Source organism: Cucurbita maxima, unplaced genomic scaffold, assembly GCF_002738345.1.
Source record: "Cucurbita maxima cultivar Rimu unplaced genomic scaffold, Cmax_1.0 Cma_Scf00022, whole genome shotgun sequence".
Classification (NCBI taxonomy): domain Eukaryota; kingdom Viridiplantae; phylum Streptophyta; class Magnoliopsida; order Cucurbitales; family Cucurbitaceae; genus Cucurbita; species Cucurbita maxima.
Window position 1 is genome coordinate 636,191 of NW_019272038.1, and position 21,785 is coordinate 657,975.

Here is a 21,785-nt window from a genome sequence, read left to right on the forward strand (position 1 = left end):
TGAGTCGGGTTGTCAGTTTTTTTTCAAACATTCATAAGTCGTTTCGAGCTGGATTGACCCCAAAAAATGTCAAAATTGAAAGTTTAAGATTTTATAAATATATTTTTAGACGTTCAATGATTTATTAGACACGATATTATAATTTTTGTTATTACGAAAACGAAAAATCATATTCTATAGTTAATTTAAATTTCAACACCTGTTTCTAACTTAGGTAAAAAGTTAAAAATTAAAGTGAAATAAAATAACTCATTCGATAAAAACAAATACTTTTATTCTTCCTTCAATGGAAATAATTTATTTAAAAATTAGAGCGATAGATTAAAATATTAAAATAAATATTAGTGAATAATTTAACAATAATAAAATATAAAAACAAATTAACGTTAAAGGTTGGATATCGGGTCTTTCTAATGGGCCCAAGCTCTTAAAACTTGGAGAACACAAGCGGTAGACTTTTAACTCTTCGTAAACCCATTGCGGACTCATGGTTCCACTAACTCAACCCTGGTTAAGCATCTGGCGTCTTCTCTTGTTACCCACTGTTAACGGCGTTTTATTGTGTTCGGTCCGAGGATAACGAGGCGTTTGGGTTCCGTTAAATGGTTGTGCCACGTGTAAGAAAGGAACGATATCCAACCAGTCCATGGAATTCGTGGCGCGAGATGATCACGTGGACCTAGTAAATCATAATTGTGGACACAAATGCCACGTAATCATTTAAATTTTGTTTTTTTATTTTAATATTTTTAGAAGAGCACAAAATAGAGGAAAAGTTTTGGGAGAGACGGTGGAATGGGAGGGTAAATTTCATGACAGTAAAAATAGAAGCCAGAATTTACGGCCGCCATTCAACGCCGAGCGGGGAACGGCCGGTTCAAAGAAACCGGTGGTTTCGCTGAAAGCCCACGGGGTGTCCCCACCTGTTCACTCCACGTCACCACTCCGCTTCCGTTCACTGAGCCAACTCAGTCCCCGTTCCGTTCCGTCCCGTCCCGTCCCGTTCTGTTTCCGCTATAAAAGCAACCGCTCTGTAACTTCTTTTCTCGCTTTCTTCAATACAACGCTCTCTCTAGACTCTTCCCTTCTCATCCTCTCTTTTTGTTTCTCTCCGCCGTTGGCGCCTTTCTTCCACCTTGAACTGAATTTTTTTTCCCTTTTGCTCTCTGTTTGATTCTTTCTGAGCTCGTCTCTTTCAGACGAGATCATCTGCTTGAATTTCCTTTCTTTGTTCTTTTGATCTGTTTCTCTTCGATATCTGTTGGTTTTGCCTGTTTTCTCGCCATTTCAAGGTATACTATTTCACTTTTTTTCCCGCTCTATTTCATTCTGCATTCGTTATCGCGGTCCAGTTCTATGGTGTTTTTCTTTTACTTTTTTGTTTTGTTAACTCTGTTTATGCCATTTGTTGGTCTCGTTTTGTGATTCTCGTTTGCTCTGTTTCATTTCGAATCAGCGTCGTGTTGGCGTGACTGTGTGTTCAATCGCAGTTTCGTTTTGTTTCGAATTATTTCTTGGTACCTACGTCCATTTCGTGAAGCGGTTTTGTTTAGGTGTGTTCTTCAACTGATTGAGCTTCACGTAATGTGTTTGTAGGCTGATGGAGCATTTTCAGAATGACGATCTTGCTGTGTATGATTTTGACGATGGTGGATTTTTCTCTGACGATGACTTCCATACTGATCAGAATATTGAGCATATAGACTCCGACTTCGAAGACGACATGGATACAGTCAGTTTTGCTAATTTTCTGTTCAATTTGTCTTTTCTTCTGTCTTATCGTTATCGTTATAAATTGATTTGGGAATTTTGTTTTGGCAGAGCACGCCGAAGTCGGATACCTCTGCTTTCGACGCTAGGAATGGTAAAGATATCCAGGGAATACCTTGGGAGAGGTTCGCCTTTACCAGAGATAATTATCGGGAAAGACGTTTGAGCCAATACAAGAACTATGAGAGTCTGTCACGCTCTCGTGTGGAACTGGAAAAGGTGCTTTTTCCTTTGTGAATTTTCGTCCCCTGTATTTTGTTTGGACTGTTTGGGTCATACCAAATCCGTTTTAACTTATTTTAATTTGTTCGTTGTTAATTCCCGATGATTATCTTCTCATCGATCGACTTCCTCTGACAGGAATGCTTGCAAGTGGAGAAGGGGAATAATTTTTATGACTTCCAGTTCAATACGAGGCTTGTTAAATCAACCATTGTTCATTTTCAGGTATAGTTTTATGAGCTGTTTGATCAAAGATAAGGACTTATCTTTCTTTCCAGATAGAGTTATAGGATTTTGAGATCCGTCCGCCCCTTCCGCGAGGACCAATTAATTATAATAAAAGCAGAAATAGAACTCCTAAATTAAAAGAAGCGGATAGACGACGACAATGCGATCGGTCTTCCTGCGCATTAATTATTCTCCAAATTTTTAGAAATTTTCATTTACGTCGAATGCATATTTCACTAATTTAATGTTAGATTCGTATTACATCTTTGAGCAGTAGATGCTTCATCACCATATATTGCTAATAATTGGTTTTTAGTTAGTTATTCATCGTAGAGCTTATTTTTTCCGAGTTGTGCAAGTGTCCCAAGTCATATTTGCTGGAATGGCAATGTATTTATCAAATTACTGCGCCTGATCAGGATGTCTTCTTCTTTATAGTCTCTTGATCATATTTATACAGCCATTATTAGCATTGTAGTTTTGCAGGTTTTGAATATTTTATTATCCTTTATGGATGTGTTTATAAATGATTCTAGCTCTATATCCTGATCATACATTTCGAGGTATGAAGCTCAGAATTCTTGTTATGCTGGCTCTATTTTACAACTTTGTTCATTTGAAATGAATTTAATTACCTGAAACTAACTTACTTCGTAAAGTCTTTCAGCTTAAAAATTATGGTCCAGTGAGGCCTCAATTCAACTTGTCAGGCATGCAATTATTGATCTAATTTTTATAATCGGGTGCTTGGTTACCTGTTAAGCCATGATCATGGAAAACGGTGCTCACTTATCTTACAATTATGCAATCTTAATTTTGGATCCCAACTCTTATAATTTGTAGATGTATGATTGATTCATGCTTGCTTTATAGTTTTGCATTCCAACTCTTGGACAACCTATAATATAACTTTATAAGCGTATATCAAGGCTGCAATCTTCAACATGTTTCAGACATCATTTATTTGATGAAATATAGTGTGGTGCTAAATTTTGGATGTCTATGCATCACTGCAATGGTAGGAATCGGATAAGCTAGTTATTTGGTTGTGAATTTTCCCCTTGATCCGCTGTACTTTTATTGTTACTTTTAATTGCCTGGACGTACCTTCTTGGTCTTGAATTCCCTCTTGCATACTTCTGGGACAAACGACAAATGGGGGACCCTATGGTTATTTTTTTTTTTTTTTTGTGATACTTGTTGTAAATGCGAATTTTGCTAGGAGTTTTAAATACAACTTTTTCACGTTAACCCATCTGTGGCATTTAGGAATGTTATTTCTGCTATTTCAGCCTTTAAAGCAGTGGAAGTTATATCTGAGCAGCTGCCAGGACGTTGTTATATGGTACGATAGGCAAATATCTAAGCATTTAAGAAGCCTCTGTAGCAACCTGTAGTTCACATATATTTTGGCCTTTAGAGAGGCTAAACCAACTCCTCTGATATTTATTGCCGATGGTTATCAGAATTTTATTGCATGCATCCTTGTTAATTGACTTACCTGCCTGATATTTGCTATATTCTGTATCCATGATACTTTATTTATTCCTTGAATTGTACTTCTGCTTGCTTTTTTAGTTCTGTGCATATCTTTTTTAGTTCTGTACAGAGTCAGCCTGCTGATTTGAGCAATCTTAGTTCTGTGCATATCTTGTTAGCCCAGCATTTCGAAAGCCTTGTTAGCGTTCTATACATCTTTGGGCAGTAAACACTGAAGAGCCCAACTTGAGGTCCTGGTTCAATTTTCTTTCACAGACTATCAAGTCTAATAATTTGAAACATTGAAGACACCTTTCCTTCAGTGAAAACACCTGGCTATCTTAGTTCTCTCCATCGCCTTCTTCCTCTTTCAAAATGGTTTTGATCTTCGGAAGCATTCAAATTGGTTCCTGCGTCTAAATCACATCATTGAAAGATAAAGGCATAACCATTCAATTAATAGTGGCAGCTAATTTTTTTTTTTGGATTTGGTTACATAACTAGTTATTTAATTCAAGGGGGCACCTAATCATGATGCATACCTGAAGCCAAAATGAAATTATTGTATCTGCATGTTGCTTCAGTGTGTGAGAGACAGAGAGACAAGCGAGAGAGTCGAATAGGAGAGAAGATCTTATGAACTTATGTCGTGATTTAAAACCTTTGAATGTTTCCTTTGATGACAGTAACTGATTTGTTTGTTCATACCTTGCAGCTAAGAAATCTCTTGTGGGCAACTTCTAAGCATGATGTATACCTTATGCAAAACTACTCAGTAATGCATTGGTCTCCATTGCTTCGGAGAGGCAAAGAAGTACTCAATGTGGCTAAACAAATTGTTCCCACCGTGGTATGTTATGCAGACCAAGGGAGCTGAAAATTTTGATTGATTAAAATTTAGTTTCTTGGAATGGGCTGATCTTCATCTCTTTAACAGAAACGCCCTGGAGTCTCATCCCAGTCTCTGTCTAGAGTTCAGATAAGTGCAATGTCAGTTAAGGAGAACTTGATTGTGGCTGGTGGTTTCCAAGGGGAACTAATTTGCAAGGTATGAATATTTTTTTGTAACCCATCTACTTAACAATGGAGGTTCCAGTATCTAATTTACTTTTCCCTCAAAGTACAGTACTTGAATCATCCTGGAGTTGCATTTTGCACCAAAATGACAACAGAAGAAAATGCAATCACAAATGCTGTTGATATATTTCATAATCCCAAGTAAGTTTCATCTCATTTCTTTCGAACGGGTTACATCTTTTCATTGCTTCGGGCATACGAATTATGTGTCTTTTTCCTTACAGTGGTGCAATGAGGATCGTCACAGGAAATAATGATGCAAAAGTTAGGATTTACGATGCCAAGACTTTTGCTTGCCTCAACGGCTTCACAGTTGGCTGGTCCGTAAATGTAAGTGAGATGCAAACTCTACACTAAACGATTCGCTCATATTCTGATTGTTTTCTTTCTTTTCATAATTTCCCTTGTTTCTACAGAACACCTCTGTTAGTCCTGATGGGCGGATGCTTGCAGTCCTTGGGGATACTACAGAGTGCCTGATTGCAGATGCCAACTCTGGCAAGGTAAGTTATCCTTCCAAGCTTCTATCAATGTGTTTGCATACCCGGCTACCCTTGCCCTGTTAGAATTTTAAATGTCGACTCAGGTGATTGAGAGCCTCAAAGGGCACTTAGATTACTCTTTTGCTTCTGCCTGGCACCCTGATGGAAACATTTTGGCCACTGGGAACCAAGACACCACCTGCAGGCTGTGGGACATAAGGAATACGTCCAAGTCCATAGCTGTGCTCAAGGGAAGAATGGGAGCAATCAGATGCGTCAAATTCAGTTTGGACGGTAAATTCCTGTCGATGGCTGAGCCTGCCGATTTCGTCCATATCTATGAAAGTCGCACAGGTTATGAACAAGCACAAGAAATCGATCTGTTTGGGGAAATTGCTGGAATCTCCTTTAGTCCCGACACCGAAGCTCTGTTCGTTGGCGTTGCTGATCGAACCTATGGTAGTGTGTTAGAGTTTAACAAACGACACCATAATAAGTACATAGATTCCATCTTCTAGACGATCACTCGTCAAGAGGCCAGCCTCATCTTTCAATGAAGCAAAGAAGATGCAGATGGAATTGTATATAAAGAATATGTATAATTTTCCTATTATGTGTTCTTAAAAGTTCAATCTAGCGGCAGATTGACCCGTATAAATAGGGAGTAAAGGGCACCATTGTCATTCTCTGGAGGATTTGGGGTCGTTTTAGGATTACTAGAGCGTAGAGAAGGAAGGAAGGTTAAATTGATGAATGAAAGGTTGTGCATAATAGTCATATAATCGCATTTGGTTTTTTGATGCTCATCAATGTCCTGAAAGTAAAGAGGTCTGCCTGAAGTTTTCGTTTTAGTTGTACTTCGGGAGAGGATGAGAAGGCAAGCCAATGTGCTGTTGTAGCTCATCTTACTTGGACCTCGCTTGTCTTGTTGGGGTGTCTGTCTTGGAGTTGGAATGAATATGGTCAGTCCATTTAGGACATCCAACACGTGGCGATGTATTGGCTATAGATAACATGGGCTAATTTCTCTCTTTTGGAATAATATGTCTTGAATAAACAGAATGCTGACACCAAGCAAACACGTGATATAATCTTCCCAAAGTTCTTGAGTATTGGTATGGTTGGGCTAAGCGTATTAGTATGGCTAGGCTGAGACAAGCCACCCTTGTCTCAATCAACCTGTGGCCACATGTAACACGTCTTGGATAAGCATAATCGTGACATCAAGCAGGCTTTTAGCACGTGGTAGAAGCTCCCCAAGACCCTCGAGCCTTAGTATGGCTAAGTTAGGCCAGAGGTTCAGTCGCTCTTAGGGTTGACTAGGCTACCTAGGTTTTTGGCCCAAGGAGTAGTTCACCTTGGGCCTATTTGAGACCCTAGGTGTGATTCCTCGGGCTCACAATCGAGTCGACCCTAGGCATGTTTAAAGTTTGTCTCCGTCTACTTTGGACCCCTTGATTTTGACTTCACCTTCAAGCTTAGAATATCCAACTAAGTTCAATTTTTCCCCTAATATGCATCCTTTTAAGTTTGGATCTAACATGTTCATGACCCATAAACTTTGGATGATGTGTTTTATTGATTCCAAAGTTGGTTCTACAAAGCCTAGTGGGTCGTAAAAGAGCATCCAACTACGAACATCTTGTGCCCAATTACATAGTTAAAGAGTTAAAGTTGTATTCCTTCAAACAATTGGGAGGAAGTTAGAAGGAAATGGGAAGTTTTGTCATGTAAGGGTGACTGGTTTACAGGTCACACTCACGTGTTTCTCGTTTGGACTATTCTCCAAAATCCACTTTGGGCCCCCTTTTAGGGCCCACAACCCAACTTCATTTCCAGTTTGGGCCCCTTCTAAGGCCCACATCCCCCCATTTGGGGTCTGACAACCCATTTTTTGACAACAGCCCCACCAACAAAAATGGCCACATTACCATTCCCCCAATAAATTTTAAAATTAAAAAAAAAAAAAAAAAAAAAAAAAAGATTGAGCATGCGTGAAGAATTGTTTGAATATCTAATGCTTATAATCATCCAAATCCCCTCTTGAAAATGACCCTCCAACCAATACTTTGAACCTTTCAAACCCCTCCTCCTCCTCCACATTTATTATTATTTTTTTCAAATTTTAAAATTTTGACTTAAAAAATTATATAATCCTTCTATTTATTTTTAATTTATAAATTTATTAGGAAAAAAGGAGTTTTATTTTTTTAAGGAAAATGGAGAAAAAGATTGAAAGGTGAGGTTAGGGTATAGAAAACCCTAGAAGGTTGGACTTTTTGTTGGGTTGAAAAGGCAATGGCTGGTTGGGAAGGTTGGTCATGGTGAGCTATATTCAAAGCTTAAATAAAACTCTTCATTTCTTCTACCTTTTTTCTTTGGTTTCCCAACAAACAACACTTCCATTCAATGTGATGTATACATATTATTTTCAAAAATGACAATATCTGTTAGCGGTGGATTTGAGCTGTTAGACACTCGACGATGTGCCAGTGAGGACGTTTGGCCTCTAAAGAACATGGATCGTAAGATCTCACATCAGTTAGAGAAGGAAACGAAACATTCTTGACGAGGATGTGCATAGTTATAGTTATTCTTATTAAGCTCTTCTAGTAGTTTCAAATTTAAGAAATAAGTTACCATTTTGACAAAAAGAAAATTACAATATTTTTTTTTAATAAAAAACGTGGAGGCTAAAATTTGGCGGGTTAGCTGTACGAAGCTGGAACCACAAAGGGTATTGGGGTACGTGGCAGAAAATAAGTGGTCCGTCAACGAGAAGAAAACGACCGCGTGGGGAGATGAAGAAAAGTTGTCAAACCGCGTAAGAGATCTTTTAGTGGCTCCCACGTAATTTTGGCATTTTCCTACCAATTAAAAAAAAAAAAAATATCCTTACAAAATTTTACTTTTAAATGATTAATTGTTTTTTTTTTAATTTTAATTTTTTTAATTCCTTCATTTTTAGATTGGAGGAAGTTCTTACCAACCTGGTGTCGAGGTTGAGATTAGGGTTGGCCTAATCCAACCCTTTCTTCGGTTTAATTGGACACTGAGTTACGTCTTTGTTCGAGAGTGTGATCACCATTTAGACATTTACTGAACTCAGTTGAAGATTGAGTTGAATGAGATACACATATAACCGTTGTCTCTTGAACACAGAGGTGCAAGAGAAGCTCATATCGTGACATGACAAAGGTGACTAGACAGTTCTCGATCCATGTATATGGCTTATTCGAGATCGACTTTAAATATAATTTGTGACAATTAAAGGTGGACAGATTTGAAACAGTTTATTAGGGTTTAGAGATTTGTGTCGAGAAAAAGTAAGAAGGGACAATTTTATTAGCGTGGGTTTTTTTCGAGATGAAAATGTACTATTGAGATAAATTATAGGAGCTCGTGCCGATCCCATCAAGCATGCCAATAGATGCCTCTTTCTAAAAAAAAATCCAGATTCATGTACCTCCAATTGGATCACGATGAGACAAAGTGGGTCAGTTCATATCTAAAAGATATGTTAGGGCCACACATAACACAAAGTAGCTCATATATTTCAATAAAGCTCGTAAGGTATTCATTTTTTTCGATGTGGGGATAGTGCTGCTTTGTCTGAGAGAATAATTGAGAGCACGAGAAAAATCCCGCTAAATAAAGAGATAACTAACGACAACTATTTTCGTCTGTATGAATTCTACTAGTGTAACCGTCTAAGCCTGCTGTTAGTTAATAATATATACATTGGTCTGTTACGTATCGCTATCAGCCTCACGGTTTTAAAACGCATATGCTAAAGAGATGTTTCCACACTCTTATAAAAAAAATGTTTCGTCCCCTCTTCAACTGAACTATGTAGGGACTCGAACTTACGTCATTTTAAAGAAGACAAATATATCTTTTAACTTAAATATATATTTACCCGATATTTGGTTGTCTCGATGACCTTAAGTTATCGTACTTTAAAATGCTTTAAATTCAATTTTGAAGACGAAGTTAAGACATAATAACCTTTCTTTTAAGTCATTGACTTCGGAATATTATATATATTTTTATTTTAATACAAAAAAAAAAATAAATTACCTCGGTAGTTTTATAATTATAATAAATCTATCGCTCACAAAATAAAAATTTTTAATGAATTAAAAAAAATTTATTAAATACAAATTGAAAATTTGAAAGATTAGATTATTTAATTTAATTCGATTAGACTCACGCACTTCCCCTCTGCGTGAAGGTCACAGCAAATACAGTTGGCGAGTAGCATGCAGTTGCGGAGTTGGCGCGTGGGAATAAGGAAAACCATAAAAGCCACCAAGTTAAGTGGAGTAACCGGCGCCGAAATTGCGGCGATTGTCTCCGCCGCACGTGACTTTGTGTATCGCTTCAATTAAACTCCAATTCTAACTCTATGCCCTGACGTAACCCAACTATATGGTCAGCTCAACTACCCCTAGTTAACGACTTTTTAACCTCGATAACAACAACCGTTTGATTCTCTGACTATGACGTCATCATGACGTCATTTTATTATCGAACGATCCGTATCAATTTTGTCCATTGGTTTATTTTTTAAAAATAAATTTAATTTCAAGTCAGATATTTAACTAATTAAATTATATTCAAATCAATAAAAATAAAATATATAACGTCAATTTAGCTTATATTATTTAAAGAATTTCGAGTATTATTTTCAAATATTTAATTAATTGGTACAAAAAAAAAAATCTTTTTATTTTTAGATTAGGTAAATATATTAATTATACTCATTAAAAATACTATTTATTATTTAATTTAAATCAATATAATTTATTTGAGAGGGAAGAACATATTCATTTTAGGGTTTGTAAATTCATTTTCAAATTAGGTTAAATAGGGGACCAGATTGACTAAATTAAGATAGCATGACAGGGAAGCACGGAACGTGCATGCCCCTCACGAAACCGACTAGGGAATTTAGGTTTCAACTCAAACTCACATTCTTCTTCTCGAGGGTTCGACTCTTTTTGTATGTTTGTTACTTCTGTCTCGTATTGAACTATTTTTTTTACCTTATTTGAACTCAAATTCTCGTGCAACTTGAATCCGTCCCTCGAGTGGGTCTTGACCTACCAAACCCATTTTTAGGGGTATAGTAATGACCTAGCCTTTTTGAAAATTCTTTGCAACCCATTAATTAAAATATATATATTTATTTATTTACTTTAATTCCAATTAGTACAAATATTTATTAATTATATGAAAAAAAAAAAAAAAAAAGTCAAAGCAATTGAAAGAGTTTTGGTACAATCATTTATGATATCACGAAGCCGCCCATTCACTTCTCCATCACCACAGACTGGCAGATAAGGTTTCTCCCATTATATTTATACCATTCTTTTTATTAAATAAACATACATTATTCATTTTTTTTTTTTAGTATTTTTAAAATATTTAAAACATATCGACTAACTGTCTAAGCTCACTATAGCTCACTGTTATTAGATATTGTTTGCTTTGGCTCGTATCGCTTTATGGTTTTAAAGCGTGTCTGCTAGGTAGATCTCTCCATGAGATCTTACTAATTTAGTATAGATTCTATGTCAAAAAAATATTTATTTAATTGATTATATACGTTATTAATAGTACAATAATTTAGTTGAAAATATTTATTGGTTCCGGAATTAATTGAATAGGATGATTCATAAAAAAAAAATTACAAATTTTGAAGTATATCTTAATTTTATGTTAAATTATGAAATTTTTGTGACTAATAAGTCTTCGGATTATTTTTTATTATTATTTATAGAAATTCTAAATAAATTGTAAAAATTTAAGATTTTATTAGATACAAAATAAAATTTTATTGACAGCTTCCAATTACTTATAAACGTGAAGCTATACGGAGAAGCTAAAAGAACTTGAGCTCGTGCTATCGAACCGAGCTTAAAAATCAAATTTAGTCTTTAAAAAACTATTTTTTTTAGCATTTAATTGATTTAAAATTTTTTAAAAAATTAATAATAAAAAAAAAGAATAAAATATAAATTTATATAATATTAAAAAAAAAAAAGGTTATAACTTAATTAAAAAGAAAGTAAGACAAAAACGACAGCACCACTAAAAGTTTGTGTGAACACCGGAACCTCGGGTGGATAAATTCAGAACGAGAACAAGCAAAAGGTTTTGAAGTTACCGACACGTGGCGGTGATATCGAAGGAGACGTGTCATTTTTTTATTGGCTGCGGCGCATAGGGTACCGGAGAGTGACGTCAGCAAAGTGGAGGACAAGAGCTTAAAATATGAAAAAAGTTAAAAGGTAATTAAGTGAGATTAAAAAAAGTGATTAAGAGAAGTAATTTTGGATTGGAACTCTTATAAAAACCAAGCACTGACCTCGATCGAGAAACAGAGTGAGGCCGAGCGATCAAAAACAATTTTCTAAACAAAAAAAATCAAAAGATTTCTTGAGATTCTTTACTGATTGTGTTCTCAGTGTTTCAATCTTCGTGTTCTTCATCCCCCTTCTCTGTAATCCCCGCTTCTCTGAATCCCTTTCTGTTAATCATCTGTCTTTCAGGTTTCTGGTTTTTTGGGTTTGTTTTGAGAACGAACAGAAAGCAAACTTGAGAAAGGGTTTCTCGAAGGGCTAGGTGTTTTCCAGAATCGAGATCCAGTTTTTTTTTTTTTGTTTTTGTTTTGGAACGGATTCTTTTCTAGATCTGTTTGTATATTTTTGTTTTGGTTTTGAGATTCTTAGATCGACTTCGAGGGTTGTTTTTGATTCCCTCTTGGTGGAATTGAAGGGATTGGTTATTTACAGATCTGCTTCAATCCTTTTCTGTGTAGAAATACTTCTTGATTTCTTCATCTTCTTGTTTCTGTTGCTGATTTTGAATTTCGTTAAGAAATTATGGCTGCTTTGATGGATTTCTATGGTTGCAGAGATCTTCAGTCGTATCCAGTTGGTGGTGAATTAATGGAAGCGCTTGAACCTTTTATGAAAGCTGCTTCCTCTTCTTCTTCTTTCCTTCCTTCCTTTTCTCCTTCTTCTTCATCTTTCGATCCTGATTTCTCCTCTTCTTTCTCTTCAATCCAAACGGAGTCCACTTCTTATCCTTCCGATTGCTCGCCGCCGGTGGCCTATTCATATTCCGACGGGTTTTCGGCTAACAACCTTCACGGTTTGGAGCAATCGGCTTCAATCGGACTCAATTACTTGACTCCCTTTCAGATCCAACAGATCCAATCTCAATTCGGTCTTCAGACTCAGATCCAGCCGGTTTGGGGACATGTTAACAACCAGCAAGAGCTAACGAAAAACCAGATGAACGGCGTGAATTTGCTTGGCCCGAAGGCGATTCCGATGAAACATGTGGGATCTCCACCGAAATCGACGAAGCTTTATCGAGGCGTGAGGCAAAGGCATTGGGGAAAATGGGTGGCTGAGATCCGTCTACCGAGGAACCGTACTCGGTTATGGCTAGGCACCTTCGACACCGCTGAAGAAGCCGCTTTAGCCTATGACAAAGCCGCCTACAAGCTCCGAGGCGATTTTGCCAGGCTTAATTTCCCTCAGCTGAAGCACCACGGCTCCTCCGTCGGCGGCGATTTCGGCGAGTACAAGCCGCTCCACTCCGCGGTCGATGCTAAGCTCGATGCCATATGCCAAACTTTGGCTGAGTCGCAAAAACAGGGGAAATCGAACCGATCTGCCTCCTCGAGGAAGTCGAAATCATCATCGATTTCTTCCACGGTCGGATCGGAGTCTCAGGCACCGACGGTGATCGATTCTGACGACGATCTGAAGGCTGGCGAGGTCAGGTCAAGTGGATCAGAGATCTGTTGCAAGGCGGAGAACTCCTCGTCGCCGGTTTCAGCCGAGAGCGACGAGTCAGCAGGATCTTCGCCTTTATCAGATCTGACGTTCCCCGATCCGACAGATTCGCCATGGGAACAGCCGTCAGAAAGCTCTATGTTGCAGAAATATCCGTCTGAAATCGATTGGGCTTCGATTTTCACTTCGTGATGATGATTTGTGTAATTGTGTTAGTAAAATTGCTTAGGCCGTCGTATTTTAGGGGATTCTGCGACTAAATTTTTGCAGTTTGCAGAATCGGTCTCTTTCTTTCAGTGTTTTTAGGGCTTTGAAAGTTGATGTATGTTAATGGCATTATGACGAAGTAGTAGAAGTGATAATTCCTAGGGAAATCTCCGCCACCGCCATGCCCGGCGGCCAACTTTTTTTGAGCTTTCCGGCCGGCGGAAGGGATGTAGAAGTAATTATCTTTGTTGTTGTGTAGTAGAGTCAGATCGCAGTACATTTCTGTAATTTTCTCCTTCTATTAATTAATGTAAAATGTTGTTTCTTTTTTTAAATTCCTTTCGTACTTTTGTTATTTTTTTTTTCTTTCCTTTAATAATTTGTAGCTATTTTTATTCCAGTATTCCAATCTAAGTATATGTATTAAAGTAATTAATTATAAGAAATTCTATATTAGTGTAAAAATAGGTGATTTAAAGCATTATTATTTGACTCAAAACCTGTTATAAAATCGACACATTTTGAATTTTCTGTAGACACGACACGGCCGAAAGAACTTATGAATTATTAGACCTTGTATATATAATAGTTATAGTTTGGAATCAAATCTGTTTAGAAAGAAAATCTGTCTCGTTATAGTCTAACGAAACTTTAGTTATTCAATTAGCTATACATATTCATCTATTTTTGAATGTCATCTAATTTTTTTTTCATACTTAATAAAAAATAATGTTTAAGATCATAGAAATGGAATGATAATTAACCTTGAAGATCAATAAAAATTAAGTCCAACAATTAATACATAAATTATAGTTAAAAAATATGTTACCCATTGGACCCCCAATTGGACCAAATGGAGGGTTAATCTTGTAATTTGCACAATTTATTTATGTAATATTTAACTTTTCTTTAAGATTCAGAAAAAGTAGTGGCGTGCATGACAATGACCACGTGGGCTGTCACCGACTCACCACTACACTCTTAACCATTAAAAAAAAAAAAACAAAAAACAAAAAACAAAAAAATCTCAACAAGTTATGATTACAAGGAGAAGAATATGCCATTTTTCCAAAGAGATCTCGAAGATGAACGTTTCAAAGATCGACTTTATCGACTTTTGAAATGATAACAGATACTTCCAAAAGTTACAATTAATTGGACAGAAACATGGACGGTCATAATCGAAATCGAAATCGAAAGGGTAATAATGAAGTCAAGTTTAAAAGATCAGATAATCAAATGGTAAACTTAGGAATAAAGCAAAGATACAACAAATTCAGTTCAATCCTTCCTTTTAGAAAGGAATTTTGCTAAAAATCCACTTTCTCTTGAAACTTCCTTTCCCTAAATGCAAACATATAATTATCTGGAAGAAAAGTAACTCAAACCTTTTTCATAAAGTCATCAATATGGGAGAATAATGGGAATAGTGGGAGCTCCCCTTTCTCATTTATTCTGTCCTTTTCAACCGTGTATATATATATATATTATATATATATATATATATATATATAGAAATGGGGTTAGCTTGAAACACTCAATAATGCGCTTATAAATGACAAAGGTTCAAATTTGAGAGAATATTTAACGAATATATAAAAGTTAAATGAGACGTTTTAACTAAGAAAATGCCAAAGGGAGGAGATATTAACATTTACGACAACAGTTAAAGATTCGTGAAACTGTAAGCAAAATGGTTTTAAATATGAAGGCTAGCAAGTAATCGACTCGAGTAAAAATGATGTAAATTGGAAGACAGCGTACCATATGGTTGGATTCTCTTTGATTTGATCATCATATGTAATTTGGAATTTGTTGCCAAGCTTCCGTAGCGTCAAGATCGAATAAAAAGGTCGATTTCTCAGCTGAACTTACCAAGCTCCATCTTCTTCTTGATCACCTTCTGACCATGGTACACAAATGAATCTAATATTCCTGAGACCGTGAAGACGCCTGGACAGAAAAATCACCATAAACGGTTTTCCTCCGTTACTCATACCACTCAATAAACACAAACAAGTTCATTCTTTCGTTGGAAATTGTAACAACCCATACCCACCGCTGGTAGATATTGTCCTCCTTAGGCTTCCCCTTAAGGTTTTTAAAACGCGCTTGCTAGAGAGAGGTTTCCACACCCTTATAAAGAATGTTTTGTTCTCCTCCCTAACTGATGTGGGATCTCACGAAAACTTAAACTTATATGATTATGGCATGGCTGCATTTGTAGTTTACATTCTTCTGAACTTGTCTCAATTAAAATCACATTGATGCTAAACTCATCCTTTTCTAAGAGAAATAACAGTTTCGTTTTCTTTTCACATGCACGGTGTCCAGACCAGCTTGCGCACACCTTAAATATTTTCCTAAGACAATAGCCTAACTCTACTATATTTGATTTTCAAGGTAATTCGTAAGATATTAAATTCTAAATAGATGGTCACTCTAGACTGAACCATAATTCAAGGGGATGGGTGTTTGTTAAATACCTCCTACTATAGCGCATACGTTTGTTAAGAAGTGCAGGAATGACACGTGCTCCTCCGTGAACGTGACCTGTAACATGCAAAACAAATCAGCTATAACAGTAACGAAAAGTGAATCTGCCATTTCACACGTACTCAACAAGCAAGGAAAACCAACCTTGATAGGAGAAAGGTCATAGAAAAAGAAAACTGCAGGAAGTGACTGAAGGCGTCCAACTTCTGCAGTCTTTACGTGTTCTGTGACAGAGAACTGCAATAATCCATTGTTCGCATCTTTATGGCATTGCTCAAGTATGTAAAACATCTAAGTAGGAAAAAGAAAAATTAAGATTTCAAAGTTTAGGTATACCAACCTGGTTTGATTGGATGGTATTTCCACTAACGTCCTTGTAAACAGTAGGTACAACCTGCGAAAAACGAGATATAGCAACTTAAACTCCGCTCAACTTACTCCAGCTATTGTACGAGGAATGCATGTGATACATGATATAGGGAAATAATGTTATGCCCTCCGTTGAGAGAAGAAAAAACAATCAAAGCAGCATCCAACAACCCAAAAACTAACCTTGATAAAATATTGATATGTTGCACTTGGTGTATCTTGCCTCCATTGAACACTTCACAATTGAAAAATTAAAAAATATGAGAGATACTTGCAAACTAGAAGCTAGAAGCTCCAAGAAAAGAAGTGAAAGCCTACCTATCCAGAGGATTCACCACGCCAGGGAAATATTCTCCATAAGTTAATCTGTTTATCTTGTGACTTATCTGAGTTAAAAAGTGCAATTAAATTAGATTGATAATCTAAAAACCCAAACTGAATCTTAAACATTCGTTTTTCATTCAAAAGTTAAAGAACACGTTTACACCATATCTTACATTGAAGCTGTCCTTTTGGAATGCCAACAGATCATGTACATGAACATTTGACTGTTGAAAACTTTTCCCAGGTGCAAAGTGAAAATTTCCGGCAACCTTATTAACCTCCAAAGATCCATATATATTGCACCCTTCACCATCTTCATCTTTGATCCTTTGGAGAAACCCTTCTCTTTTGCACTGAACGCCATAAATATTTAGAAAAATATGTCGAGGAATAAGATCAACCTTAGAATTATCCTATCAACAGAAAACTGAAATCCCTAGGGCACTAGGCAGTAGTATTCCAGAGAAAAGTCAAAGTAAAAAAAAAAAAACCCCTAGAAAAATCCTATTCTTAGTATACTGAAGAAAATGAGGCTCTTTGCATAATAATGGAAAGGGAAAAAAGTTCATAATACCCAGATGTCCATTAATGAAAACAAGAAGGCATCATACGAAAGATAAGAAAATCTAAAGAGAGCAATTATCCTCAAATAACAGATGCATAGATCGAAAGTTCTCTAAGATAGCCTACAACGACTGGATTGTATATGAAAAAAGAGGGGTATGCTACCGCTCAATGAAACCTTAAATCAACGTTGTGCGGCAAAAGAAAAGGTTTTTTCAACTGTAAAACTAGGCCTCAAGACACGGACATAGGAGCAAAGAATATTTAAATTATGTGTAACTATGGGATTATGATTTCAAGAACAGATGCAGAAGTTCTCATGTATCTCGAAAACTTATATCACGTAATGCAGGACGGAAAACTTCATTCTGGCCAGGAAAATCAAAAGCCAATCCAACTTCCAACATTGGATGGAAGATATCACCCGTTTCATACTTGGAGAAGCTATGCATAAGATATTTATATTTTAGTAAAGTTCGACTTCTAAAATAAAAATGCTTAAGCAAGAAAATTAAACATTATGGTCATGCATTTGAGTAATGAGGGTATCGGTAGATACGTATACACATCGACCTCGTATACTGAAACGAACTTGAAGTCAACTTCAAAATTATAAGGATAAAAAGAATATGTCAAAATAGGAGCCTCGTCCGGACAAACCTGGTCAATCAAATCAGGGTTTGACAAAGCCCAACCTTTCTTTCGATAAGCCTCACGAACTTCCTCGCACGAATTGCAACAATCATCGTCAGCCTGCAAACATAAAAGAATTCAAATAAAAAAAAGGTTAAGTGAATCAACTGAGAGAGCAGGAGGGGGATGTAGCACCAAAAATGTTGAACTTCAATGTTTAACAAGATAAAATATTTAATTGACCAAAGCCACCTCTCAAATGGAAGAAGGACAAAAAGAACACTTAACAAAAAAAAAAAAAATAATAATAATCTCAAAACGACATGACCAACTGGCAGTGGCTTAATTCATTCAGTACAATTACGTTAACTAAATTTACTTAAATTAACTGGCCATGGCCATATGACATACATTCAATAATGGCACAGTCAAACACCTCATCAATTCTATGAGATTTCCTGATAGATCAATTGAGGAACTACATTCAACAATTTTATCGTATGAGAAAAAAGTTCATACCGATTCGCCTCCATAGCAGGAACCACAATATGTCTCATTATGCTCAAGCCTGCCACCATGCCTCTGTAAGGGATTTTCAATCTGTGCCAAAGTCAAAACAAACAATAGCCAAATGAAAATTAAATAACAGCAGTAACGCCCGATTGACAAAAGGCATATGTATGGGCGGACAGTGTTACAGACTGGATTTAAGATCAAGCAATTGAAAATGTCTATTGATATAGAAATTTGCATCAAAATTAAGCTAGAAAATTAAACTTGAAACAAAAACTGGCACGAGTCAAGATATTAGCACACAAATTTCCTGCTGACCTTCATTTTTTTTAAAATGGTCATATGTCATATCTTACAAAATTTCTAGATGTGTTCTCCACCACTAGGAGTGCGGCTGATTTTAGCCTCCCATCACCTAATAAAGATAAAAAACCTTCATACATGCATGCATTTAAATCATCATATATCGTGTTGCACCCAGAACATCCTACGTCCTTACTGATCCTATTAGTTTCCTTGGACTGCAGATTAAGCACGAGCATTTTCATCTCATCACTGCGTACAAGTTTTAACGTTCATAAATCTTCAACTAAGGAAACTAAATCCACGACACCAAACTAAACTGTTCACAGATGAGCGTCCCCATAACATATATGATGTAAAATGAACAGACTGTGAGGAAAATCAAACGACGCATTGCTTTCCAAATTGTATGAAACAGATACCAGGGGCAATTATTTATTGAAAAAGGAAAAATGCACCTGTATCTTCTTCTTTTTTCCTACCATTTTTAGTTATATTTAAAATTATAAAATTTGAGTACAGCAATGAGCAAACATTTATTTAAAAATAAAATAAAAAAAAGTTTCCTTATCTAGACGACATATCCAACCAACTAGATCATGTTTTATGAGAAAAGCAGCCCCATTGACAAGAGCTGGCATCAAAGCATCCCTAATGTAGCATAGATTAAACTAGCTCCAAATGGTTCAAAAAAGTGCCAGATAGAGATAGGAAGGAATAAAAGGAATTTAATTGTCATCAAATTACAAACCTTAGGAGCACCAATCCCATCTGGTCTTGCTTCAATAGCATTGCCATGAGAGTCCAACCTTTTTTTGATTATGTCGTGCTTCTGCATACATGAGAAAACAGTATGTAAATCTTGCACAGCATGCACACGACATGCATACACAGCTCAAATTCATATAATTTACATATTCTGGATAAGGAGAGAAAAGGATATGTATCCACACACACCACGTCTAGGTGTTGCTCTCCACTGATGTCCATTGCATCGAGACTTAATAAAGAACAAGGAAGGGCAGGAAATGTAACATCAAACTGCAAATAAGAATGGGAAAAATGCGTAGTATAAAAGAAACAAATGGGAAAAATGTATAGTTTAAAAGAAACAAATTGATGCATAACATTACAAGCATCAAGAAACAATTTACGGTATTATTCAACTTGGGCGACTAACATAAAAGAGGAACCGACATGTCCATACTTGAATCTCAATCATTCTCCACTCAAAGGTAAAGCAAGAAAAGCGTAATGACGTGCCATGTATGCTTCAAAATAATGAGCATATAAGCACGACATCTATACAAAATTAGCATATGGTACGTAAGTTACATTGATACGCAGCGTTTCTCCTCTTGATGTATCAACTACGAGCTTTGTTTCTGTTACAGCATGGAGATACAACCCTATAACCAACGAGAGTTTCCACTGTATTAGCATTCATTTACAGAAAGAAATCCATAAAGCATATACTCTAACAGCAACAGAAGAGCAACAAAACAAATATTTCATTGCACTCGTACCAAAACATAGAGCCCGAAAAGACCTTAATACTAGCGATAGCTATACAAGTACCCTTCCAAGCAGCAGCAGAAAGTTATTTTGATTATAATCGATGAAGGCATGATGTAACGGCCCGAGACCACCGCTAGTAGATATCATCCGCTTTAGCCCATTACATATCACTGTTAGTTTCACAATTTTAAAACGCGTCTACTAAGGAGAGGTTTCCACACCCTTACAAGAAATGTTCCATTCCCCTCTCAAACTAATGTGGGATCTCACAATCCACCCCCCTTGAAGATCTGGCGTCCTTGCTAGCACAGAGTCCGGTGTCCGGCTCTGATACCATTTGTAACACCCTATGGCCATCGTTAGTAAATATTGTCCGCTTTGGCTTGTTACATATCGCCGTCAACCTCACGATTTTAAAATGCGTCTGCTAGGGAGAGGTTTCCACACCCTGATAAGGAATGTTTCGTTCCCCTCACCAACTGATGTGGGATCTCACACATGATATATTGATTAACATGTGACTTCAACTCTAACAAAGGACGTATGAACTATACTCTGATGATAATATATAAATCCAATGCAGTCTTGTCTGCGGTATCAACGGGAGAAACAAAGGGAAAAATTATGGCGCCAACATACGGCAAACTGGGGCTTGCTAAATGCAGCCTGGGACACAGTAATGTACCGTATTAAACAGTAAATGGCAAGTGCTAAACACCAATCGAGGCTCGAATACATGAAACAGAAAACAAATTCTTGACAAAAAGGCCATTGAATTGTAATACACACTACGATAAGCCCTAGATTCAATAATAGATTAACAGAACAAACACGAAGGAACGGTAAAATCAAGAGAGACACCTACGTAGCTCGGAAATGAATAGCAGAACCATGACAATAGAAGACGCAAGCGTAATAACGCCACCGGATAGTGTTCGGCTGTAGAAATCCTCATTAACTTTAGGGTAAGCGTCCAAGTTTCGAAGCTTTCCGATTATATTATCCATGTCCAGCCTCAAATTTCCGATCCGACACAGCCGCCAAGGAGACAAGAGATGAAGATCCCAGTTCTCGATCTAACCGAAGAGGTAAATACACCGAATCGCCTCTTAATCCAAAGCAGAAATCAAGAAACAAAACAAGAACATGACGAAAGCAATGGAGGGAAATTTTGAAAAATCCAAACTCCCCGCCAAGGCAGAAACGTGGATTCTTCGAGGAAAATGACGGGGAAATTGGGATTTGAGAAATGATCGAAGCGGAGACCCCTTAATTCATCTGTTGCGGGAGGGAAAAAGATCTAAGAGAAACCGAGCTCGGTGTTTCCCTGGATATAGGGATTGGTTCTTCTTCTCCAATTGGAAAATCTGCAGACCATCAATCCTTCAAACTTATTACCATAATTTTTTTTTTCATTCATGTTAATACAGAAATTCTAAATTAATCATTTTTTCCTTAAAAAAAAAATTCAATAATTATACTTTTATTTTAATAATACGCTTAAAATTTTAAAAATATTTTTAAAATAATCCTTTATTTTTCAAATTTTTTATTAATATCTCTAAATAAATTAACGAAAAAATGTACCTATATTTAAAAAATACTCATAATTAAAAAAAAAAAATCAAATCATTAAATAATAAAAAAAAATTGATTATGAGTATTTTTTAAAATATTATATATATATATATATATATATATATATATATATATATATATATATATATCTATTTATTTATTTATTAAAAGTGGAAGGATATTATTAAAACTTTTGAAAGTAAATATT

At 36.3% G+C, this 21,785-nt stretch overlaps 3 protein-coding genes across 6 annotated transcripts; 2 read left to right on the plus strand and 1 right to left on the minus strand.

The window, feature by feature from the left end:
- Window positions 1-1,048: 1,048 nt before the first annotated feature.
- LOC111495944 (uncharacterized WD repeat-containing protein C2A9.03-like) lies at window positions 1,049-8,070 on the plus strand. 4 transcript variants are annotated; one of them, XM_023146132.1, is made up of 11 exons: window positions 1,049-1,292; window positions 1,597-1,732; window positions 1,822-1,989; window positions 2,131-2,217; window positions 4,415-4,549; window positions 4,637-4,747; window positions 4,826-4,917; window positions 5,001-5,106; window positions 5,193-5,279; window positions 5,363-5,786; window positions 8,060-8,070. In XM_023146132.1, the coding sequence occupies exons 2-10, from the start codon at window positions 1,601-1,603 to the stop codon at window positions 5,774-5,776; spliced, it is 1,332 nt and encodes a 443-aa protein (XP_023001900.1). In that variant the 5' UTR covers window positions 1,049-1,292; window positions 1,597-1,600; the 3' UTR covers window positions 5,777-5,786; window positions 8,060-8,070. The 4 variants fall into 4 exon arrangements, with proteins under 4 accessions (XP_023001900.1, XP_023001899.1, XP_023001901.1 ...); XM_023146131.1 differs by lacking the exon at window positions 8,060-8,070 and having other exon boundaries at window positions 5,363-6,238; XM_023146133.1 differs by lacking the exons at window positions 1,049-1,292; window positions 1,597-1,732; window positions 8,060-8,070 and adding an exon at window positions 3,490-3,565 and having other exon boundaries at window positions 1,828-1,989; window positions 5,363-6,238.
- A 3,578-nt stretch (window positions 8,071-11,648) lies between these two features.
- On the plus strand, window positions 11,649-13,614 carry LOC111495990 (ethylene-responsive transcription factor RAP2-4-like). Its single transcript, XM_023146200.1, has one exon. It carries the CDS (start codon window positions 12,149-12,151, stop codon window positions 13,262-13,264), a length of 1,116 nt encoding a protein of 371 aa, XP_023001968.1. The 5' UTR covers window positions 11,649-12,148; the 3' UTR covers window positions 13,265-13,614.
- A 1,259-nt stretch (window positions 13,615-14,873) lies between these two features.
- On the minus strand, window positions 14,874-21,405 carry LOC111495989 (endoplasmic reticulum-Golgi intermediate compartment protein 3-like). Its single transcript, XM_023146199.1, has 13 exons — window positions 20,865-21,405; window positions 19,817-19,890; window positions 19,439-19,522; window positions 19,233-19,313; window positions 18,185-18,265; window positions 17,693-17,785; window positions 16,642-16,821; window positions 16,463-16,530; window positions 16,328-16,379; window positions 16,116-16,169; window positions 15,920-16,012; window positions 15,766-15,832; window positions 14,874-15,232 (listed from the first exon to the last, which is right to left on the minus strand). Exons 1-13 carry the CDS (start codon window positions 21,004-21,006, stop codon window positions 15,141-15,143), a joined length of 1,161 nt encoding a protein of 386 aa, XP_023001967.1. The 5' UTR covers window positions 21,007-21,405; the 3' UTR covers window positions 14,874-15,140.
- Window positions 21,406-21,785: the final 380 nt, after the last annotated feature.